An 18572-nucleotide genomic window follows, 5' to 3' on the forward strand; every position below is an offset into this window, starting at 1 on the left:
ACCTTGAGAGTTGAAAGGCACCAGACCAAGCATGGATGAATAAGATGTTACAAGCCTCAGAGTTCACTTTCCCTGTCCACAAAGCGCAGCCATCAGTGCTGCATACATATGCCTTGACAGGAACCGCACCACGCGGACTTGTCTCCTGCGTGCTACCTGTTGCCACCACCTCTGGACTTATGACCCTCTGATGTGTGACCAAGCCTGCCTATCAACCTAGTGACCTAGCCTCTCTGGACTACACAGCATGACTGTGTGCGAATGCGCACGGGGATACCGTAATCATACGAGACATTTGTGTCTAGCAATGGTGCATTGGCACCACGGCGGTAAAAGTTGAAGTAAGGCTGTACCTGTAAACAACTAGAAACTACCGTAACTCGAGTTCCCCCGCCGCTACTGTCGGGCATGTACGGAACCTCAGTGTGAACGTCAATCGCATGAAGGGCAGTATAACGCACGTGGCCACTGTCACTGCTAGTCCCATCATCTCAAACCTGAAAGTACCTACCGTATGGTATACCTGCGCCGCCTCATTCACGCACAGCAGGTCCATACCGTACCCGCCTCCTCCTCATTCCCCTTCCCCCACAACCACGCCTCCTCCACCCACCATGTCACCCAGTCATGCCACGCGGCACACGCACGGCACACGCACGCAATGGAACACACAGCGCAACACGAATGGCATTGATACCCAGCCACCCCACGTGCCCATCCTCCCACACACCCTTCACTCGTCAGTCGTCGTCAATGGTGTCCAGCACACCCACCGCCCGCCGCGGTCCGTCCACCACCACCTCATAGCCCTTGCCCACCGCCGGGTACGGCAGCACCGGCGCGCCGTCCGGCCCCACCGCCGCCCTCTCCACCTTCTCCTTCTCCGCCGCCTTCCCGCCCTTCCCACCCGCCTTCTTCGCACCACCTGCCCCCGCCGCTGCCCCCGCCGCCCCGTGCTGCATCTGGTTGGCTGCGTGTGCGGCGGCCAGGTGGGAGCGGTCCAGCAGCTGCGCCAGCACGTCGTCGCTGACCACGCCGCTCTGCGGCAGGTCGTCGGTGCGCGTGTCGGGGTTGAGCAGCTGCACCAGCTCGTCCGCGCTGGTGGAGGCGGCCTGGGGGCGGGGGGCAGGGTGGGCAGGTTGGGCAGAGGTCGGGTTTGTGTTCAATCACAAGCAGCGACAGCATACCGTATTAATGATGGGCCATATGAGCACACGTGAAGCAATGGAATCCTTTCGTGGTACGGCCTCCTGCGGCCAGCCTTGGCCCTACGCCTGACCGACACGCCCCGCACCCCAAAGGCTTCGCTGCCCCCACTGCCCTCCACCCACCCACTGCCCCCCACCCGCCCGCCCACCTGGTCCACCTCCTTGAAGGCGCCCTTCTTGATGACGATGCGCTCCAGCGCCTTCTTGCTCTCGGCACGCGCCAGCATGCGGCACTCCACGCTGTTTGCCGTCACCAGCCGGAACACCAGCACCGGCCGCGACTGGCCGATGCGGTGGCAGCGGTCCATGGCCTGAGGCGGCGGGGGTGGGTGGGTGGGTTACATTCATGATTAGTTAAGGAAGTGAAGGCGTAGGCAGGTACAGTAGCATACTTGACGCGGGGGGGGGGGCAGAAGCGGGGGCAGGGGGGCGTGGTGAAGGAGGAGGTTTGGTGAGGGAGGGCAAGTGAGGATCGCTAGGTACACAGCAAGCCCACGGGAGGAGGGAGAGCGGGAGAGCAACAGCGGGGGAGGAGAGCGGCACCGTGTCTGTCTCCGCACACACACACACACACACACACACACACACACACACACGGTGGGGCTGGGCTGCGTGTTTGCTCTTGCTCGTCGCGCGCCGCCGCGCTAACATGTTCCTTCGCTCTTGTTCGTGACACTCCCCTGCTGCCGCCCTGTGCTCTGTTGTTTTCTTATTCGCTCGTAGGTGAGAATTTCATCGAGGAATGGGCGGGAGCTTGGACTTAGCGGCCAGGAGTAGCGACGCGGAGCTAGGAATCGTAGGAGTGCCTGGGCCTCACGGTACCGTGAGCACATGCATGGGTTTGCACCCTTGAGAGCGTGTGGACACTAATCCCCCCTCGAGGTTAGAGTAGCGGGGGTTGCGCGATTTCCGGTTGGTAAGACCGGCGGCTCACCGCAGCAGGTATGCGAGGTAACTTCAGGTAACATCCGTAAACCGTCGCTTTGCTGCATCGCATACACTGTCTTTGCGCAACGTTTTCCTTGTGCTCTTTAACACACACACACACACACACACACACACACACACACACACACACACACACACACACACACACACACACACACACATTTAAGCTTCCAATCGGGTGCGGACCGAACGCGTGTGTGTTTCACTGGCGGTGCAGACCTGGCCCCCGCCTTTATCGTCAACCCTCCAGCCTGCCGCCCCTTTGGACGTCGGCACTCCAAACTTGTGACCTAGTCGCTCCGTCCTTCCCATTGAACGGCTTTACCCCCGCCCCTCTCACCTGCGAGTCCTGGTGCGGGTTCCAGTCGCTGTCGTAGATGATAACCGTGTCGGCGGCGGTGAGGTTGATGCCCAGGCCGCCGGCGCGCGTGGACAGCAGGAACACGTCCTTGGCGGCAGCAGTGCCCGACTGTGTGTGTAGGGGAAAGAGGGAGAGAGAGTGTGTGCGTTGTTTTCTTTGGAGGGAAGCATGGATAACAGTGGTCAGGGAGACGACAGGAAGGAGCACAGTTGGCAAAGCAGTGTGGGGCTGTGAAGGACGTTGCCAAGCGGAGACAAGCAAGCCCACCAACAACACCGCCGACCTACAACCCTCCACCCTCCAGGTTAACCCCCCTCCAGGGTCGTGTCACAGCTGGAGTGCGACTGGCGTGCGGCAGGAAGTGAGGAAGTGCTTCGGAGCAGGAGCAGAGCGGCAGCGGCTACTGCAGCCCCCACCCTCCACCCTCCAGACCAACCCCCACCCACGGCCCCCACCTGGAAGTCTGCGATGTCGGTCATGCGCTGCTGCCAGGGCACGGAGCCGTCCAGGCGGGCGGCGGGGATGCCGCGGTCCTCCAGGTACGCCTCCAACACGTTGAGCATCTCAGTCATCTGGGGTGGCGGGGGTGTGGGCCGGGTGGGGTGGGGTTGCAAGGGGAGAGCATTGGGAACAGGATGCAAGCAGGGGAGGGCGTGTGGGGTGGGAGGGTGTGGGCGTGTGCGGGGGCCGAGCGACCACGTCTGCAGGTTGTCCGTCTTGGCCCTCTGCCGCCCGCCTAGGCCTCTACCTGACGCCCTGGGTGCCCGCCCCTCCTCCACCTTCCCACCCTCACCTACGCACCCAGCCCACCCACCCTGGTGCAACAATCCCCGGTCCATCACCTCCTTTGCCTAACCCAGTATGCATCGAACCACCCACCCACCGCAGCTTTCCACCCCACCCCGTCCCAGCCACCCACTGCTCACCTGCGAGAAGATGAGCACGCGGTGCCCGCCCGCGCGCAGCCGCGTCAGCAGCCGCTCCAGCAGCGCCAACTTGCCGCAGGCCGCCGCCAGCTCGTCGGCGGGCGGGTACATCTGGTTGTCGGAGGCGGCGCCGGTGATGAGGTCGGGGTGGTTGCACACCTGGCGGCGGCGATACGGAAATTACTTATTATTATTTTTATCAGGGAGCGGGGAACAAGGGATGTGCGAGGGAGGGGAAGGGGCTGAGAGGGCGGCGATACTCAGGCGCAGCGCTGGGGTGCGGATGACGACACAACTAATAGCAGCGAGTTTGGTGGGTGGGGTGGCGCGCTATACGCCGTCCCCTTCCCGATTGTCGCTTCCTAACCTCCGCACCTTGCGCAGCTGCATGATGAGGTTGTTCAAACTGCGGCCGCGCGTCTCGCGCGCCATCTCCTCCTGCGCCCAAGGATGAGTGAGATCGAAAATGTTAGCAAGGCCGTCGGCGAGCGAGTCCGGAAGCCTCGCTACTTGCCGGTGTCTTTCACCTTGCACTCCCCCGTTCTCCACTATCGCCTACTACGCCTGCCATACCTTGAGTGTGCCGTCGATGAGGCCGCGTGTGAGACGCCGTTGCTCCTCGCTCATCTCCGCATACAGCAGCACCTCCTGCGCGGCGACGTGTGTGTGTGTGTGTGCAAGGGGGTTACATTCATGATTAACTAAGGAAGTGGTAGACGGTAGACCATGTAAGGGGTGGGGGGCTTTCGCAGTTTCGAGGTGAGCGCGTGTGTATGCGTTCCAAGGTCGCGGATGTTGGCGGCGCACGCGTGCGGAGTCCAAGACAAGCCTGAAGATGGAGCCCACTGGCTTTTCCACACCCTCGTCTGCTGGCCCTGGCCGTAGCCTCGCACCAGCCACCAGCCACCAGCACATACACACACACACACACACACACACACACACACACACACACACACACACACACACACACACACACACACACGCACCTGCTTGGGCGGCACGCCGATGTTGACGTCCGCCTTCACACGCCGCAGCACAAAGGGCTTGAGGATCTTGTGCAGCCGCGACACCATGTCAAAGTCAATGGAGGACGGCGCCGCCGCACCCGCCTGCTCCGCCGCCGCACCCGCCTGCTCCGTGGCTCTCCCCGAGCCGCCCGCCTTCGCCTCCTCCGCCTCCTTCTCCTCCGTGCTGTTGCTCGGCCCAGCGTCCGCCTCCTTCTCCTCCTCCTCCTCGTCCGACGACTTGGCGGGCTCCTGCTCTGCCTTCGCGGCGGCCTCGGCGGCCGCCTGCGCCTCCTGCTCCGCCTTGGCTTTCTTGGACAGCCGCCCGCGCCGCTTGGGTGCGGGCGCGGCAGCGGCTCCAGTGGCGGCGGGACCGGCGGCGGCGGCCCCAGTGGCGGCGGCGCCTGCGGGAGCTGCGGCGGACTGCTGGGGCTGCGGCATGGTGACGCCGTCGGGGATGGCGGCGGCGGGGGTGCGGATGTCAAACCAGTCCAGGAACTGCTGCGCGTCGTGGAAGACCTGCGGGCGGCGGCGGCGGTAGCGAGATGGGCTTGTGTTAGGAGATACCATGAGCTGCCAGGTATGGCAGCTCGGCCGGCCGCTGTGGGGCTCCAGGTTGCATATAATCCGTGCGTGATTAGCACTAAGCTGCGACGGCCGCAAGCCGCACACACACGCACGCACACACACACACATACACATGTGGGGGGGGGGCTTTCGTTTCGTTTTTTAACACATACACACATCATGGCCTCCTGGTAGCCCCACTCACGTTGGGCATGCAGAAGCTGAGCAGCGACCACAGCTCGCGCAGGTTGTTCTGCAGCGGCGTGCCTGAAGGGGGAGCGTGTGTGCGTGTGTGTGCGTAGGGGGGTGTAGATACCAGCCCAAACCAAACTGAACCGGGGGAGGGGTGCGAAGTGCGTCGAGTTGCGAAGTGCCAGGGGTGTAGGCAGAGCCAGAGGCACGTGCGCACGGACAAGATCAGGATTGCGTGCCCCTCAGTTGCTCACACACACAACAGCACCCAAGCAAGCGTGTGGCGCCGCCGGTGCGCATGCATGCACGCAAGCAATTAGCCACGACAGCCACGCCGCCCACCCGTCAGCAGCAGGCGCGACTCCATGGTGAGCTGCCGCATCTCGCGCAGCAGCCGGCAGTCGAAGTTCTTCAGGCGGTGGCCCTGGCAGTGACGCACAGGAAATGGGGGACACGAAACCATGAGGCCATGCGCACGTAGGTCTTCTCCTTCCCCTCGCCCTGGCCCCAACATCCGCAGCTGTGGATTGCCACCGCTCAACCATTCCTCAAATCGCCCCACCCCACCCCGCACTTGCGTCTTCCACCCGGCGGCCCCCGCCCGCCCGCCCGCCCGCCCACCTCGTCCACCACCACCAGCTTCCACACGTGTCGCTCCAGGTGGCGCCGGTCCGCCATCACGATCTCGTAGCTGGTCACGATGATGGGCATCTGCTTGGAGCCTGGGAGGGAGGCAAGGAGAGCGACAGAGAGAGAGGAGGGGCACGTGCGATGTGGGTCGGGAGAGTTCAAGAGCCGGGCTAGTCCTAAGGGCACCAGTACATAGCAGAAGATGATGTACGTGCTTAAGCCTCTGCTGTGGTGATTAGGCCCTTATGTAGCTTGCTGCGTGTACGTTCCAGGCCAGCCTTACCGTTGGTCGCCATGTGCTCCTTGCGCATCTGCTCGCGCTCCTGTTGCACAACGCAGGGCAAACGGGGATGGCGGAGGTTGATGTTTTGTCCGTGGGTCCAACACCCCTGCGCCTTTCAAGGCGGGTTTCAGCAGGCATGCCGACGGCCCGCGCCACTGAACCCAACCCAACCCGATACCCAGTGCCGTTTCAGAATGTTGCTCCACCCCAGCACTCCCCACACCGACCAGCCGCGGACGACTCCTGCTCCCCGCACACACATCCGGTATACACACACGCTCCCTCCCTCCCTGCTTGCACTTGCTCGCACGGTGTCAACCCTCCCTCCCTTGTTCTTATACTTCACAAAACAACCACACACACGCACGGGCTTTCGATTCCTTTTCAACACACGCCCACGCACCGCCTGAGAGCCGTGGTAGAGCAGCACGGGCAGGTCGGGCGCGAACCGCTGGAACTCCGCCACCCAGTTGGACAACGTGGACAGCGGCCCCACCACCATGTACTTGCCCGACTTGTCCTGCATGGGTGTGTGGTGGCAGGCGTGTGGGAGGGAGAGCGGGGAAGGAGTGGAGGGATAGCACGAAGGAAGATGGTGGTTTCCGGAGCGTGCGAGGGGAGGTTCACAGGGCACAAGAGCGGATGTAGATGTGAGTGTCCATGTGCGTTTAACCTCCCTCCTGGTGAATACTCACACACCCATGTTGCTCCCTGCCTGTAACTCTCCCTCTCTGTGCCGTCTGCACCATGCCCCCCCCCCCCGCACCTTGCAGTGCTGCCAAAGGTAGGAGATGAAGCCGATGGTTTGCAGCTGCAGGCAGGAGCGGGCGGCGGGCAGGCTCAGACGCCGCCGGCAGGCAACCGGCAAAGCGGCCGACAAAAACAACAACACGCCGCCGCACAAACATTATATAGACAAACCCCTTTCCCAGCCACACACCCATCCCGCTCGCCATATCCCCACTCAACCAGCCCATCCACCGCCACCCCTCTCTACCGCACAGCTCCCCTCCTCCCCATCCAGCTAGTTCGGGCCTGGATCCCGCATCCCCCCCCCCATCAACGCACACAAACCCCTCCCCCGGTGCCTCCCGCCTCTCACCGTCTTGCCCAGCCCCATCTCGTCCGCCAGGATGCCGTTGACGCCGTTCTTGTACAGGCTGATGAGCCAGGCCACGCCCTTGAGCTGGTAGTCACGTAGGTCGGCCCGGATCAGGGGCAGCAGGCGCTGGGGAGGTGAGGGGGGGAAGGTGCAGAGGAAGGGGAGAGGTTTGCATGCCAGCTCAAATTGAACCAAGCGGGGAGGAAGGGGAGGGGGTGGGTACAATAGGGGAAGGAAGGGGGAAGAGAAGGGGGATAAAGGGGGGGAGGAGGTTTGGGATCGATGGAGGGACGTGCAGTTCAGCCTGGGCATCCAGGTCCAGCGGACCGCAACCCGCAACAAGCGCCCTACAACCTCATTGCACCCAATACTGGAGGCACACGACACGCGCACAGCAGCAGCCACAGCGCAGCCCTGCCGGCCCGCGCTCCCCCCTCTCCTCTCGCGGCCTTGCAGCCCCCCCACCGTATCCCTCTCCTCCGCGCTTTATGGCTTCTCGGTTGGCAATGGTTTACTTTGGGATTGGAACAAACTACCCCCGCAGCCCCCCCCTTGTGCCCCCCCCTCCCTCTTACCTGGGTTGCGCTGCTCGAGGCCACGCCGCCCTTCTTCGTGCGCGCCTTCTTCGCGGCCGGCTGCCCGCCCTCTTCGGTGCCGGCCGCGGCGTCCCGCAGCGTCTGGTCCACCACCTCCTGGAACTGGTCCGCTAGGAAGGAGCTGTACAGGTCCGTCTTGCCAACAAGCTCCATCAGCTTGGCCGCGGCATTGCCATCGTTGGCGGGCGGCGGCGGGTCCTGTGGAACAGGTTGAGAGGTGGTGGGCGGTTAGATGTTGGGCTTGGGATGCGGCTGGGGTGGTGGGGGGAGGCGCGGTGGTGGAGAGGGGGCTCAGCACGGCAGCGCAGGGTCGGAGGGGGCTGAGCCGCGTGTACCTTCTCGCGTGCCGAGACCTCTGCCTGCAAACGCTGCTTGTGCAGCAGGTGCTCTTCTGACCGCAGGTGGTCGTCCACGTCCACAGCTTCGTCCTCGCTGATCTCCTGCGCAGGTGACGATGGAAGCACACACAGCGCGAGCGTGCAGCGTCAACGGCCACCCATTTTGAAACCATCGGTCAACTAGTTGAAGCAGCGAGCGCTGGCGAAGAAGTTTCTAATTTCGATGTAAAAGGGATGGTCTAGCAATAAGCGAATTCGTTTGTACGCGACGAGCGGACTGACCGCAGAGTTCAAGCCTGGCGACTTCTCGAGCTCGGCTTCCATGACGGCAGCCATTTTATATGGTGTCAAAGTATTGAGGTCAAAGGTAAACAGGGTATGAATCTGCTTGCTGAAGCTTTGGGAAATGGGGACTGGGTTTGACCCTCATTCGGGCAATCGCGCGGGAAAGGACCACCACGGCACCAGGTTGCTCCACTTCTTCGAACATGATGCCCAAATGAATTCACCACATAGCTTCAGCGCAACCGTGAGGATCGTGGCTCAAACCACACCCTGCCACTGCCACACCCCAATACGGTACTCACGAGCACCGGCCGGGGCCGTTAAGCTCTTGTTTTAGATCTTGCACCATCCGTTCTTCTACGCCACGTCAACCTCTCTTCCCTCCATCCGTGCCCCGCATCATGCCTTCTTCTTGCCGGCCTGCGCTTTCCCTTTCCCAGTGCCAGCTCCGCCCTGCTGCTGCTTGGCGCCGCCTCCGCCGCCGCCAGCTGCCACCTTGCCTGCCTGCCCCGCCCCGCCCTTGCTCTTCTTCCCCTTGCCCTGCTTCCCCTGGCTCACCCCCGCCCCCGCCCCCGCTGCAACTGCCACCTGCTGCCCCTGGCCGTCCTCCTCCTCTCCCTCCTGCATGCGCTCCTGCTGCCCGCCGGCGCCGCCGCCGGCGCCGCCGCCGTGCCGCCGCTGGAACACGGCCACAAAGAATCCGTCCGTGCCGTCCAGGTAGGCGTCTGCGTGTTAGATGAGTGCGAAGGGGTAAGAGGGAGCAACATGAGTAAATATATATGGAGGCAAGTCGCAGTGCTTGTTGACATGTGATACAGGCCATGTAGTGCACCGTTTACGATTTCACGCAAAGGTGACTCGTGCCCCACGCAAGCAGGCAGCTGCCCAGGCCCTGCCGCCGTGAACCCCAGCGCATTGACACAGATGGCGCATCGCCATCTTAAGTTGGTCACGGCGACATAGAGTGTTGGATTCTGCGGGACAGGTGGACTGTCACGGCGGGGGTGGGCGAGCGCCCAACCGCCCACTGCCTCCAGGCGCCTCCATTTACCCACATGTGTCGGTCCTCGTACCAGGCCACACACTACCCTGGGCCCCGAGCACCCCGTGGGCAGCCCAACTAACCCTGAATGTCTACTCCATGAAGCGACTGTCCCCTCTGTAACATCCGCATTCATGAAGCGACACTGCGCCATCAACGACCCTCGTTCCAGCCCGTCCCAGCCCGTGGGGAATCGAGGCTCGCCTTCACCTTTGCATCCTTTACCACTTGTGAATTTGCTAGGCACTGTCTGGGTCCGTACTGCTTTGAAAATTAAACCTCTAGTCCTAGTTCAGTGCATTATATGTCCGTTTCTGCGGCTCACCTGTCCGCACCAGCTTCTCCGCGCCCGGGAACAGGGGCAGGCCTCGGCGGTGCCAGGCGGGGAAGGGGTCCTGCGCAGCCCACACACACATACACACACACAGCAATCAGCGGCGTCGCACCAGCGCTTCTTCCGCTCGTACTCTGTCTCTCATACCCCCACAGGCAGTACAGGCAGTACAGCGCGCACACAGCAGCACCTTGAGCGCACTGCCCTAGGCTGCCGCGGGGGTACAGAGGGGACCCAACGCAGGGCCGTGTCGCCTCCACCAACACCAACACCAACAGGCAGCAGCACCGTGGGACCCGCGAGCCACGTTGCACGCTCCCCAGCATGTTTACGACACGCTATGTAGACACACAAGTGCACACACAAACAAACACACACACACACGCACGCACACGCACACACACACACACACACACACACACACACACACACACACACACACACGCACACACACGCACACACACACACACGCACACACGGTTCCCCTCACCGCCAGCTCCAGGCCCGCCTCCGCCGCCTGCGCCAGCGCTCCCGCCACCACCGCCTCATTCTCCGCCACGTGTACCGAGCAGGTGCTGCAGGCGTTGCGAGGGTGGGTGCAGGGGGGTTACATTCATGATTAGTTAACGAAGTGGGGGGGGGGAGGCGTCACTCCACTCCCAAGCCAACCATGACCCAGCCAGGGGGGTGCGCGGGATTTTGTGGGCGAGTGTGTACAGGTGCAGGTAGGGGAACGTATATGTACGGCGATGCGCAATGACACGCATCCGTGGTAACCGCCTCGAGCCCAAGCCACGCCCCCATCCCGCAGAAGCCTCCAGGTGCTGCCCAAAACCCCTTCCCACCTGCCTCACTGTCTGCACTGCCACCAGCCTCCTGCCGCCCCTCCCTACAACCCTTCCACTCACCCCGCCTCGCCCCCCTCGGGCTTGGGCATGTATCCTAACCCTTCATCCCACCCACCTGTACACCAGCCCCTCCCTCCACCCCACCTGTACACCAGCCCCTCCCTCCACCCCACCTGTACACAAGCCCCTCCCTCCACCCCACCTGTACACAAGCCCCTCCCTCCACCCCCACCTGTACACCAGCCCCTCCCTCCACCCCCACCTGTACACCAGCCCCTCCCTCCACCCCCACCTGTACACCAGCCTCTCTAAGGCCGGAAAGCGCAGTGCGTGCGACAGCGCAGTCGCCTGGAACCGCGCCAGCTGCGCCACCCGCGCCGCCTCCTCCCGCTCCAGACCCGCCGCCTCCGCCGCCACCGCCGCCGCCACCGCCTCCATGGCCTCCGCCGACAGCGCCTGCGGCTGATCCCCATCCTGCGCCGCCACCTCCTCGACCTCACTGACCTCTTCCGCCTCATCTCCACCACCACCCTGCTGCCCTTCAGGCTTCCGCTTCCGGCCCTGCGGCGCTGCGGTCACGGCCGCCGCCGCCGCCGCCGCCTGGCCGTGGCTGCTGCGTGCGCGGTGTCGTGCGGCGGCGTGTGAGGGCAACAAGTGGTCCAGTCGCGTGAAGGTGGTGCCGGAGCCGCTGCAGGAGGGGTCCAGCAGCACACCGCGGACCTGCCCAACACAAACACACACACACACACACACACACACACACACACACACACACACACACACACACGCACACGCACACACGAACAACACGTGGGGGAGTGAGGGGCTGGAGGCGATGCGGCGGCACCTCACATTGGGCTTGAGTAAACTGACAAATGCCGGATACCACACACTCGTCCCTTCACCTTACCACACAAGTACACACAGACGTGAGGGCGGGCGCACACTCGCTTTATCCTCCTTCACACACACACACACACACACACACACACACACGCGGTGTCCGCACCTGGCCGAACTCGGGGTCGGTGGGGTCAATGGACAGGAAGTCCTGCAGCCGAGCTTGCACGCAGCTGGCGCCTGTGTGTGTATGCGTGTGTACAGAGAACAGAAGCAATGGGAGTTACGGGTGGCGGCTTGCAGCAACCAAATTGCTTTGTTGACGTCCGTGTGCCATAACGGATGGGAGAATCATCATAAGGAAGCACTGTGGCGTGTGGCCGCCAACGCTTGCTGGGCGTTTCCACGGCATGCTAGCGAGCGGGCGCGAGGCGTTACTGTTGACCCGTGTTGGGCGTGTGGGGTGGACATGCAGGATGGGGACCGGCGTCACTGGTTTTGGGACTGCACTGTTGCGCTGTCACTGCGGGAAAGTATGGGGATGGCTATGGGTTTCCTGCCGGAGGAGGCTCTAAGTGCCTTCTCTCGTGAGGAGTTGTGGTTAGTGCGCCCGCCTGCGGGGCTTGCGCCACCTGTGTGGGATGTGGTGTGTCTCGCTGCTATGTCTGCCCTGGACTTTGGTCGGCAGCGTGTGGTTATGGCCGGGTTGGCGGCGCGAGCGAAGCTGCCGTCGGCCCGGGTGCTGAGCATTGGACTTGCCGTCGTCGCTGACTTCTGGGGTCGTCTCCAGACGTTTGTGACTTTGGGTATCAGGCCAAAGGGTTGGGACGCTGTGCCGTTTGCGCATCCCTTCATATCTCGGGCTGTTGGTGACGGCATGGTTTTGCGCTTGCCGTATGACGCTGATTCCCCGCCCCCCTCGCCGTGAGAGGTTGTGCGTGGTTGGTGGCTCTGTGTGTGGGCAGGATGCACGTGTGGGCGACCGTTCTAGTACCTGGACGCTTGCGCCCTGGTTAGTGCGTGCGCTGTGCGTGTGTCCTGCGGCCTAGACGTTTCCCGGCACTCCTGTGCCTAGGCTTGTGGCGTTGAGGCACAGCGGTGGGGCTCTGGCGGGTTGAGGCTTGGCTAGGACTCACTGTGCGCGGAGTCACACGGACTTTGCCCGCGGGAGGGTTTGCAGCAAAGTCGGGGTTGGGCCCTGATAGCATGTGATGGCTCGGCGTCTTCGGGAGCTGGGACTGTCCCCTCTGTAACATCCGCATCCATAACACAAAGTAAACAAAAGCTGCACCGCCACCGCACCCGGCTCTCACCTGTGCGCTCGGCGTTGGCCTTGAGCCGCGCCAGGCGCTTGGGGTCCTTGTCGAACGCGATGACGCGGCCTGCCGCCAGCACACCCGCCCACATGAAACACACAGCACATCAAGGCGCAAATGACACGTACAAACTTCCGCTTTTCCCCGGCCAGCCCCTTAAGCTGTCACCATCCCGCCCCCGGCCCCGCGCTAAGCCTGGTAGTGCATGTCCACACGGGTCAATGTCCACACGCGCGCTCCTCTGCCCTCCTGCCCTCCTGCCCTCCTGCGCGCGCATTCCTCACGCCCTCTTTGGATGCGGATCCGGCGCAGGAGAGCCCTTGCCCTTCCCGGCGCGGCCTCACCCTTGTTGCGCATGATCGCGGCCAGGTGGGTGGTCTTGTTGCCGGGCGCGGCGCAGCAGTCCACCACCGTCCAGCCGGGCGCGGGCGACAGCGCGTGGGCGGGCATGCAGGAGGCCTTGCTCTGGAGCACCACCGCCCTGTTCGTGTGTTAAAGAGCGCAAGGAAAAGATTGCGCAAAAACATTGCGAGTGTGTGTGTTTGTTTGTTTGTTCTTATGTTTGTGGCGAGAGGAATGCGGGGGTCCATATGGTTGCGTGTGTTGAGAGCGGCGTGGTATCGATGTTGTGCGTGGTGTGTGGACAACAACGTGCATGTGGCGCGCGTGGTGCGCGACATGTGCGGCAGGTGGGAGTGGGCCAGTCGGCTGGAGTGGGCAGCTTCTGGGGTGTGTGCCCCCACCCCGTCCTCCCCTTTACTTCCCATCCCTCTCGCCTTCACAACCACGCCAGTACTTACTCCGCCTTCCCGCCCTCCCCGCCCCCCCCCCCCACATGCACGGCAACCCGCCCTCCCCGCCCTCACCCGCTGGCCACCAGGGGGTGGTCGTGCAGTGCGGTGCCGGGCGGCAGCGCCAGCAGGTCGGGCAGCAGCGGGTCCACCTGCGGGCGGTGGTGGGGGTGGTGGGGTTGGGGGTGGTGGTGGGGGTGGTGGCGGTGGTGGTGGCGGTGGTGGGGGTGGCGGTGGTGGTGGGTGGTGAGGCGGGGGTGGTGGTGGTGGTGGGGGTGGTGGTGGGGGTGGTGGTGGCGGTGGTGGCGGTGGTGGGGGTGAGGGTGGGGGTGGGGGTGGGGGTGAGGGTGGGGGTGGGGGTGGTGGTGGCGGTGGTGGTGGGGTTGGGGGTGGGGGTGGTGGTGGGGCGGGGCAGATTGGAGGTTGGAGGGTTGGTAGGGTTGGGGGCCAGGGAGAAAGGTTGGGGCGATGGCGGGCAAGGTTGGAGGGTTGGGGGACGTGTTGCGGTGTTGAAGGGGAAGCTGGTGGGGCGGGATGTGTGGCGGGCGTCGCAGGTACCGCACGGCCTTGTGTCAAGGTGGGAATGTCCGCATGACGGACCCAATAACCCGCCGACGCCGTGTCTCACCTGCACAAGCTCGTTCTCGTTTTGGCCCTTCGGCTCCCGCTCCGCCGCCGGTTTGGCCGGCTTGCCCTTCTTGCCCTTCTTCCCGCCAGCCCCAGCCTCGGTCTCCGCCTCGGCTGGCGCAGCGCTCCCCGCTTTGCTTGCCTGGCCAACCTGCGCGTTTAAGAGACGGTCTGTAAACCCACGCTGTAAACCCCTGCCTGCCCACTCACCCGGCGTGACACGTGCATTCCCCAACCCCAGATCTGTCGACAGCAGCCCGCCTCTCCAGCGCCCAACCCACGTGCCCATCTAGCCCTTCTTCACACACACGCTCATGAGGTACCGCCCCCGTGCCTGCTCCCTTCATTGCCCCCAAACACGCATCTCTCCCCCCCAAAGAACGCTTCATGTTCCGCAAGATGGTCTGCCGTCTGCCACTTCCTTAACTAATCATGAATGTAAACCCCCCATACGCACACGTACACGTCCTCCCCCTCCCACCCTCCCGCCCATGCGCGCTCCTCACCCTCCCACCCTCCCGCCCATGCGCGCTCCTCACCCGCAAGTGCTCCCGCAGCTGCCAAGCCACGACCTCCACTCCACCCGCCGCCGCCGCCTTCAGTCCGTTGACTCGCACCCAGCGCGGGTGCGGCACGTCTGGCCCCGAGCCGCCGCCGCCGCCGCCTCCCGCCTGCCCCGCGGCCTCCTCGCCGCCGCCGCCCGTACCCAAGCCATCGCCGCCGCCCTGCTTTGCGAGCCAATCGTCCATATCCTGGCGAGACGAAAGAGCGCATTAGTGAGTACCGCTGATCAGCTCGATCAGGGCGTTCGCATATGAAGCATTCGGGGTAACACGCTGAAGAAGCCCGCTTCCACCTTTAATCTTAGTTCTCGTTGTTCAGGCCTGCCCCGATATCCTGGATGCCAGGGCAGCAGCCAGACGACCCTGTCGCCCACAAACCATACAGTCCCTGCGACGCCCCTCCCTCCCCCTCCCCTCCCCCTCCCCCGCGCCACGCACACGCACACGCACACGCACACGCGCTACCCCCCGCTCATTGGTAATGAAGTCCTTGCCCCGTACCTTGGCGCCCGCTTCCCGCAGGATGGAGTCCAGGGCGCGCCGCAGGTCGGCCTGGAGGCACGTGAGAGGGGTGGGGGTGGAAAGGCGGCAGGCGCCTCCTAGGTAACCCGAATAACCCGATACCGGGATGATTCCGTGTACGGTAATCTTAAATCGAAACCGTGGTGCTGTATCTTCAGCCTACACAGCTGCAGCCCCCAAGCTCTCCTAGGCCCCGCACTCTTGCGCGCACGCGCTATTACGCGCTACGCAAAATTCGGAAGTGTGGAAAAGTTCGCGCTGGAGGCAGCCCGGCACCCATTGACCCACCTCCGCTGCCAGCACCGCCCGCTCCGCCTGCCCCTTGCGCAGCGCCTGCGAGCACGCAGTGTCACACACAGCGGTTCAGACACTTATGTTCGCGCACACGGCTCGCGACACAGTCTCACAGGCAGGCCTGGTTTCGTGCCCTTGCCCCGGCACCCGTGCCTGGCACCCGCCTCCACTAATTAAGGCGCGCACGAAGCACAAACCAAGTAACAACGGCCCAAGCCCCGTCCCCACGACCCCACCTAAGCACGAGGCGCTCGCGCACCAACCGCTGCCTTCCTCCTTCGAGATGCACACGAATCCCCCACCCCACCCCCAATGACTACCGCACCCCTCGCACCCAACCCCACCCCAATTCCCACCCCGCACCCCAGGCACCCCGCAACCCAGGCACCCCCGTGTCGCCGTGTCTCTGGGTTTGTTGCTGGGGAAGGTGGAAACAACCCCTCCCCCAGGAACACCCTCCCCCCCCAAAAAAACCGTCGGACCCCACCCAGCTTGGCTACCTCCTGTCCGGCCCCTCCGTGCCCGGCGCAGGCCGAGCCAGATTCGGAAAACTCCACCCGAGCGGCGACCACATTGAATCGGTGCCGCTCCGGTAGAGTTTTCCGAATCTGGCTCGGCCTGCGCCGGGCACGGAGAGGCGAACAGGAGGTGACCTAGTTGGCTGGGGTCCGAAGAATTCCTCCGAAGCATGGGATTCAGGACGGGAGCCGCAGAGTCTCGAACTCTATCGACAGCATTAGTGAGTGGCCAAAGCACTGCCCCCGGTCGGCTTGTTGGTCCAGATCCGCCTACCAGTGTCGTGACGTGTCTTCTCGGAATATACGGCCCCCCAAAACAACCCCACACACACGCTCAGCCCCACCCGAACCCCCCCCCCCCACACACGCTCAGCCCCACCCGAACCCCCCCCCCCTCCCCCCACGCGCTCGGCCCCACCTGGCCCCGCAGCATGTCGTACATGAGCACCACAGCAGTGTACTTGTTCAGCTGCGGGCCATGCAGGCAGCGCACGCGTCACGACCATGCATCAGACCATGGCAGCCGGGTAAGGTCGGCAGCACGGCAGCACCGCCCCTGTGCCCCGCAATGATCTCCGAGCCACCCCAGAATGCTTCCCGCTCAGACACAGCAGCGCTCGTGCAGGGAACGTGCAGCACCTGCAGTACACGGGCTGAAGGCCCCGCCCCTGCTCCCCCGCCCCTTCCACCCCCTGCTTCCCCGCCCCTACTCCCCTGCCCCCGCTTTCCGCCGCCCCTGCTTCCCCCGCCCCTGCTTCCCCCGCCTCTGCTTCCCCCGCCCCTACTTTCCTTGGCCCTGCTTCACCTGCCCCTGCTCCCCCGGGACCGCCCCCCCCCCACACACACACACACACACCTTGGGCTGGCCGGCCGACAGCCCCACCGCCCCGTCCAGCTGCTGCAGCAGCCTCGAGACTGTGTGCATGTGCCGGGGGGGGGGCGGCAGGAGCGAACAGGGCGCGGTGGAGCGGAAGGGCGGTTGGATTCGTGCGCTTCTGGCCCGGTGGTGGTTGCATCTTGAGTCCCACCAGCCCAGCCCAAATCCCACACGCCTACGGGTCCTGGCGTGTGGTTGCTGGGCGTCCGGCCAGCCACCCACACGGGGCCACACGGATGCCCAACCCGATCTCGTGTTTCCAAACGCATGCCCAACCCACCGCAACGCGTCCTCACTCCGATCTACCAACGTGATCCCAGTCCCCGCCCGCCCGACCCGCACACACGCCCCGACTCACATACACACTGCCCCTGTCGCCCGGTACGCTGGCCCCATCCCCCAATGCCCCCACGCGTTGCCCCCTGCCCCCCCGCCCCCTTCCAACCACTGCCCGCAACATGTGGATCCGCGCCCCAAGTCCAACCGCCGACAGCGGCCCAACCGCCCGTAGCTGCCCAACCGCCACAAACCGCCGCCAACCGCTTTGCACCCACATTTGAGCACTTGGCACGTGACCGCGTACGTCGCCTTTTTGGCCACGATGTGCGGCGCCAGCGTGAGGCTCTTGAGCGAGGCGCCGTGGCGCCTGCTGGCGTCGGCCTCCAGCAGCCTGCCCACCGCCGTCGCCGCCTGCTGGTGCACCTGGCTCACAGGCGTCCACTGGTGCTGCGGCTGCTGCTGAGAATGGTGGTGGTGGCGCGGGTGGTGCTGCGAGGCCGAGCCTTCGGGCCGCCCCTGCTTGTGCGGGCGCTGGCGCGGGTCCTGCTGCTGGGGCCTGCGAGGGGCGCCGCTGCGCGGCCCCCGCCCCGCAGAGGCATCGGAACCCCCCGACGACCGGGGCCGTTTCGATGCTTGTGCACCGTCGCTGTTGGCGGCATCGCTGCGAGCGCGCTTGGCCGCGCGACCGCCGCCGGAATGACCCTTCGCATGGTGCTCGCGTGCGCCGTCATCACTTTTAGGCTTGTCGCCATTCACGTGAGACTTTGAGGCACCACAAGATTTAGCCTGATGGAACTCGGCGGCCTTGGGAATCGGCACGATTGGGTTTCTGCGTTTGGCTTTTGGCATGATTAGTTCTGAAAGCAGCTACAATATGATATCTCAATGTGAAAAGTGTTATCGCAACTCACTTAGCTCAGGGGTCAAGGAGGATGCAAGCCCTGCGTGTTATTGCCCACATCATCTGGTTTGGGCTCGATAGTGACACAGCCGGCGGAGAAAGGCACAAGAAGCGGAGGAATGCGCGGTGGAGCAGACGATGGCCGATAGTTCGGTGGGGGAAAGGTGCTGGCCAGCAGTAGGCGTGTGAGGGAGGAGGGAGGAGGGAGGAGGGAGGAGGGAGGAGGGAGGAGGGAGGAGGGAGGAGGGAGGAGGGAGGAGGGAGGAGGGAGGAGGGAGGAGGGAGGAGGGAGGAGGGAGGAGGGAGGAGGGAGGAGGGAGGAGGGAGGAGGAAGGACGGAGGAGGGAGGAGGGAGGAGGGAGGAGGGAGGAGGGAGG

The 18572-nt window shown here is 64.1% G+C and overlaps 1 protein-coding gene across 2 annotated transcripts in view; it reads right to left on the bottom strand.

Annotated features, from left to right (window-relative positions):
* Positions 1 to 35: 35 nt before the first annotated feature.
* Positions 36 to 18572, bottom strand: part of CHLRE_16g647602v5 (uncharacterized protein) — a 22621-nt gene continuing 4084 nt past the window's right edge. Inside the window, exons 2-34 of one of the 2 annotated variants that reach the window (XM_043070735.1) lie at positions 17570 to 18161; positions 16995 to 17053; positions 16557 to 16607; positions 15615 to 15659; positions 15306 to 15356; positions 14781 to 14993; positions 14243 to 14392; positions 13690 to 13766; positions 13168 to 13304; positions 12821 to 12889; positions 11677 to 11747; positions 10960 to 11387; positions 10310 to 10394; positions 9811 to 9880; positions 8860 to 9168; positions 8441 to 8571; positions 8156 to 8260; positions 7800 to 8018; positions 7225 to 7350; positions 6889 to 6933; positions 6526 to 6642; positions 6123 to 6162; positions 5831 to 5931; positions 5552 to 5633; positions 5223 to 5284; positions 4433 to 4969; positions 4017 to 4091; positions 3819 to 3881; positions 3444 to 3602; positions 2973 to 3089; positions 2497 to 2625; positions 1358 to 1519; positions 36 to 1112 (exon numbers count right to left, since the gene is read on the bottom strand). In XM_043070735.1, the coding sequence (XP_042915378.1) occupies positions 741 to 1112; positions 1358 to 1519; positions 2497 to 2625; positions 2973 to 3089; positions 3444 to 3602; positions 3819 to 3881; positions 4017 to 4091; positions 4433 to 4969; positions 5223 to 5284; positions 5552 to 5633; positions 5831 to 5931; positions 6123 to 6162; positions 6526 to 6642; positions 6889 to 6933; positions 7225 to 7350; positions 7800 to 8018; positions 8156 to 8260; positions 8441 to 8571; positions 8860 to 9168; positions 9811 to 9880; positions 10310 to 10394; positions 10960 to 11387; positions 11677 to 11747; positions 12821 to 12889; positions 13168 to 13304; positions 13690 to 13766; positions 14243 to 14392; positions 14781 to 14993; positions 15306 to 15356; positions 15615 to 15659; positions 16557 to 16607; positions 16995 to 17053; positions 17570 to 18143 (5031 nt within the window). In that variant the 5' untranslated portion in view covers positions 18144 to 18161 and the 3' untranslated portion in view covers positions 36 to 740. The other variant, XM_043070736.1, reaches the window with a different exon arrangement.

Source organism: Chlamydomonas reinhardtii, chromosome 16 (assembly GCF_000002595.2).
Source record: "Chlamydomonas reinhardtii strain CC-503 cw92 mt+ chromosome 16, whole genome shotgun sequence".
Classification (NCBI taxonomy): Eukaryota; Viridiplantae; Chlorophyta; class Chlorophyceae; order Chlamydomonadales; family Chlamydomonadaceae; genus Chlamydomonas; species Chlamydomonas reinhardtii.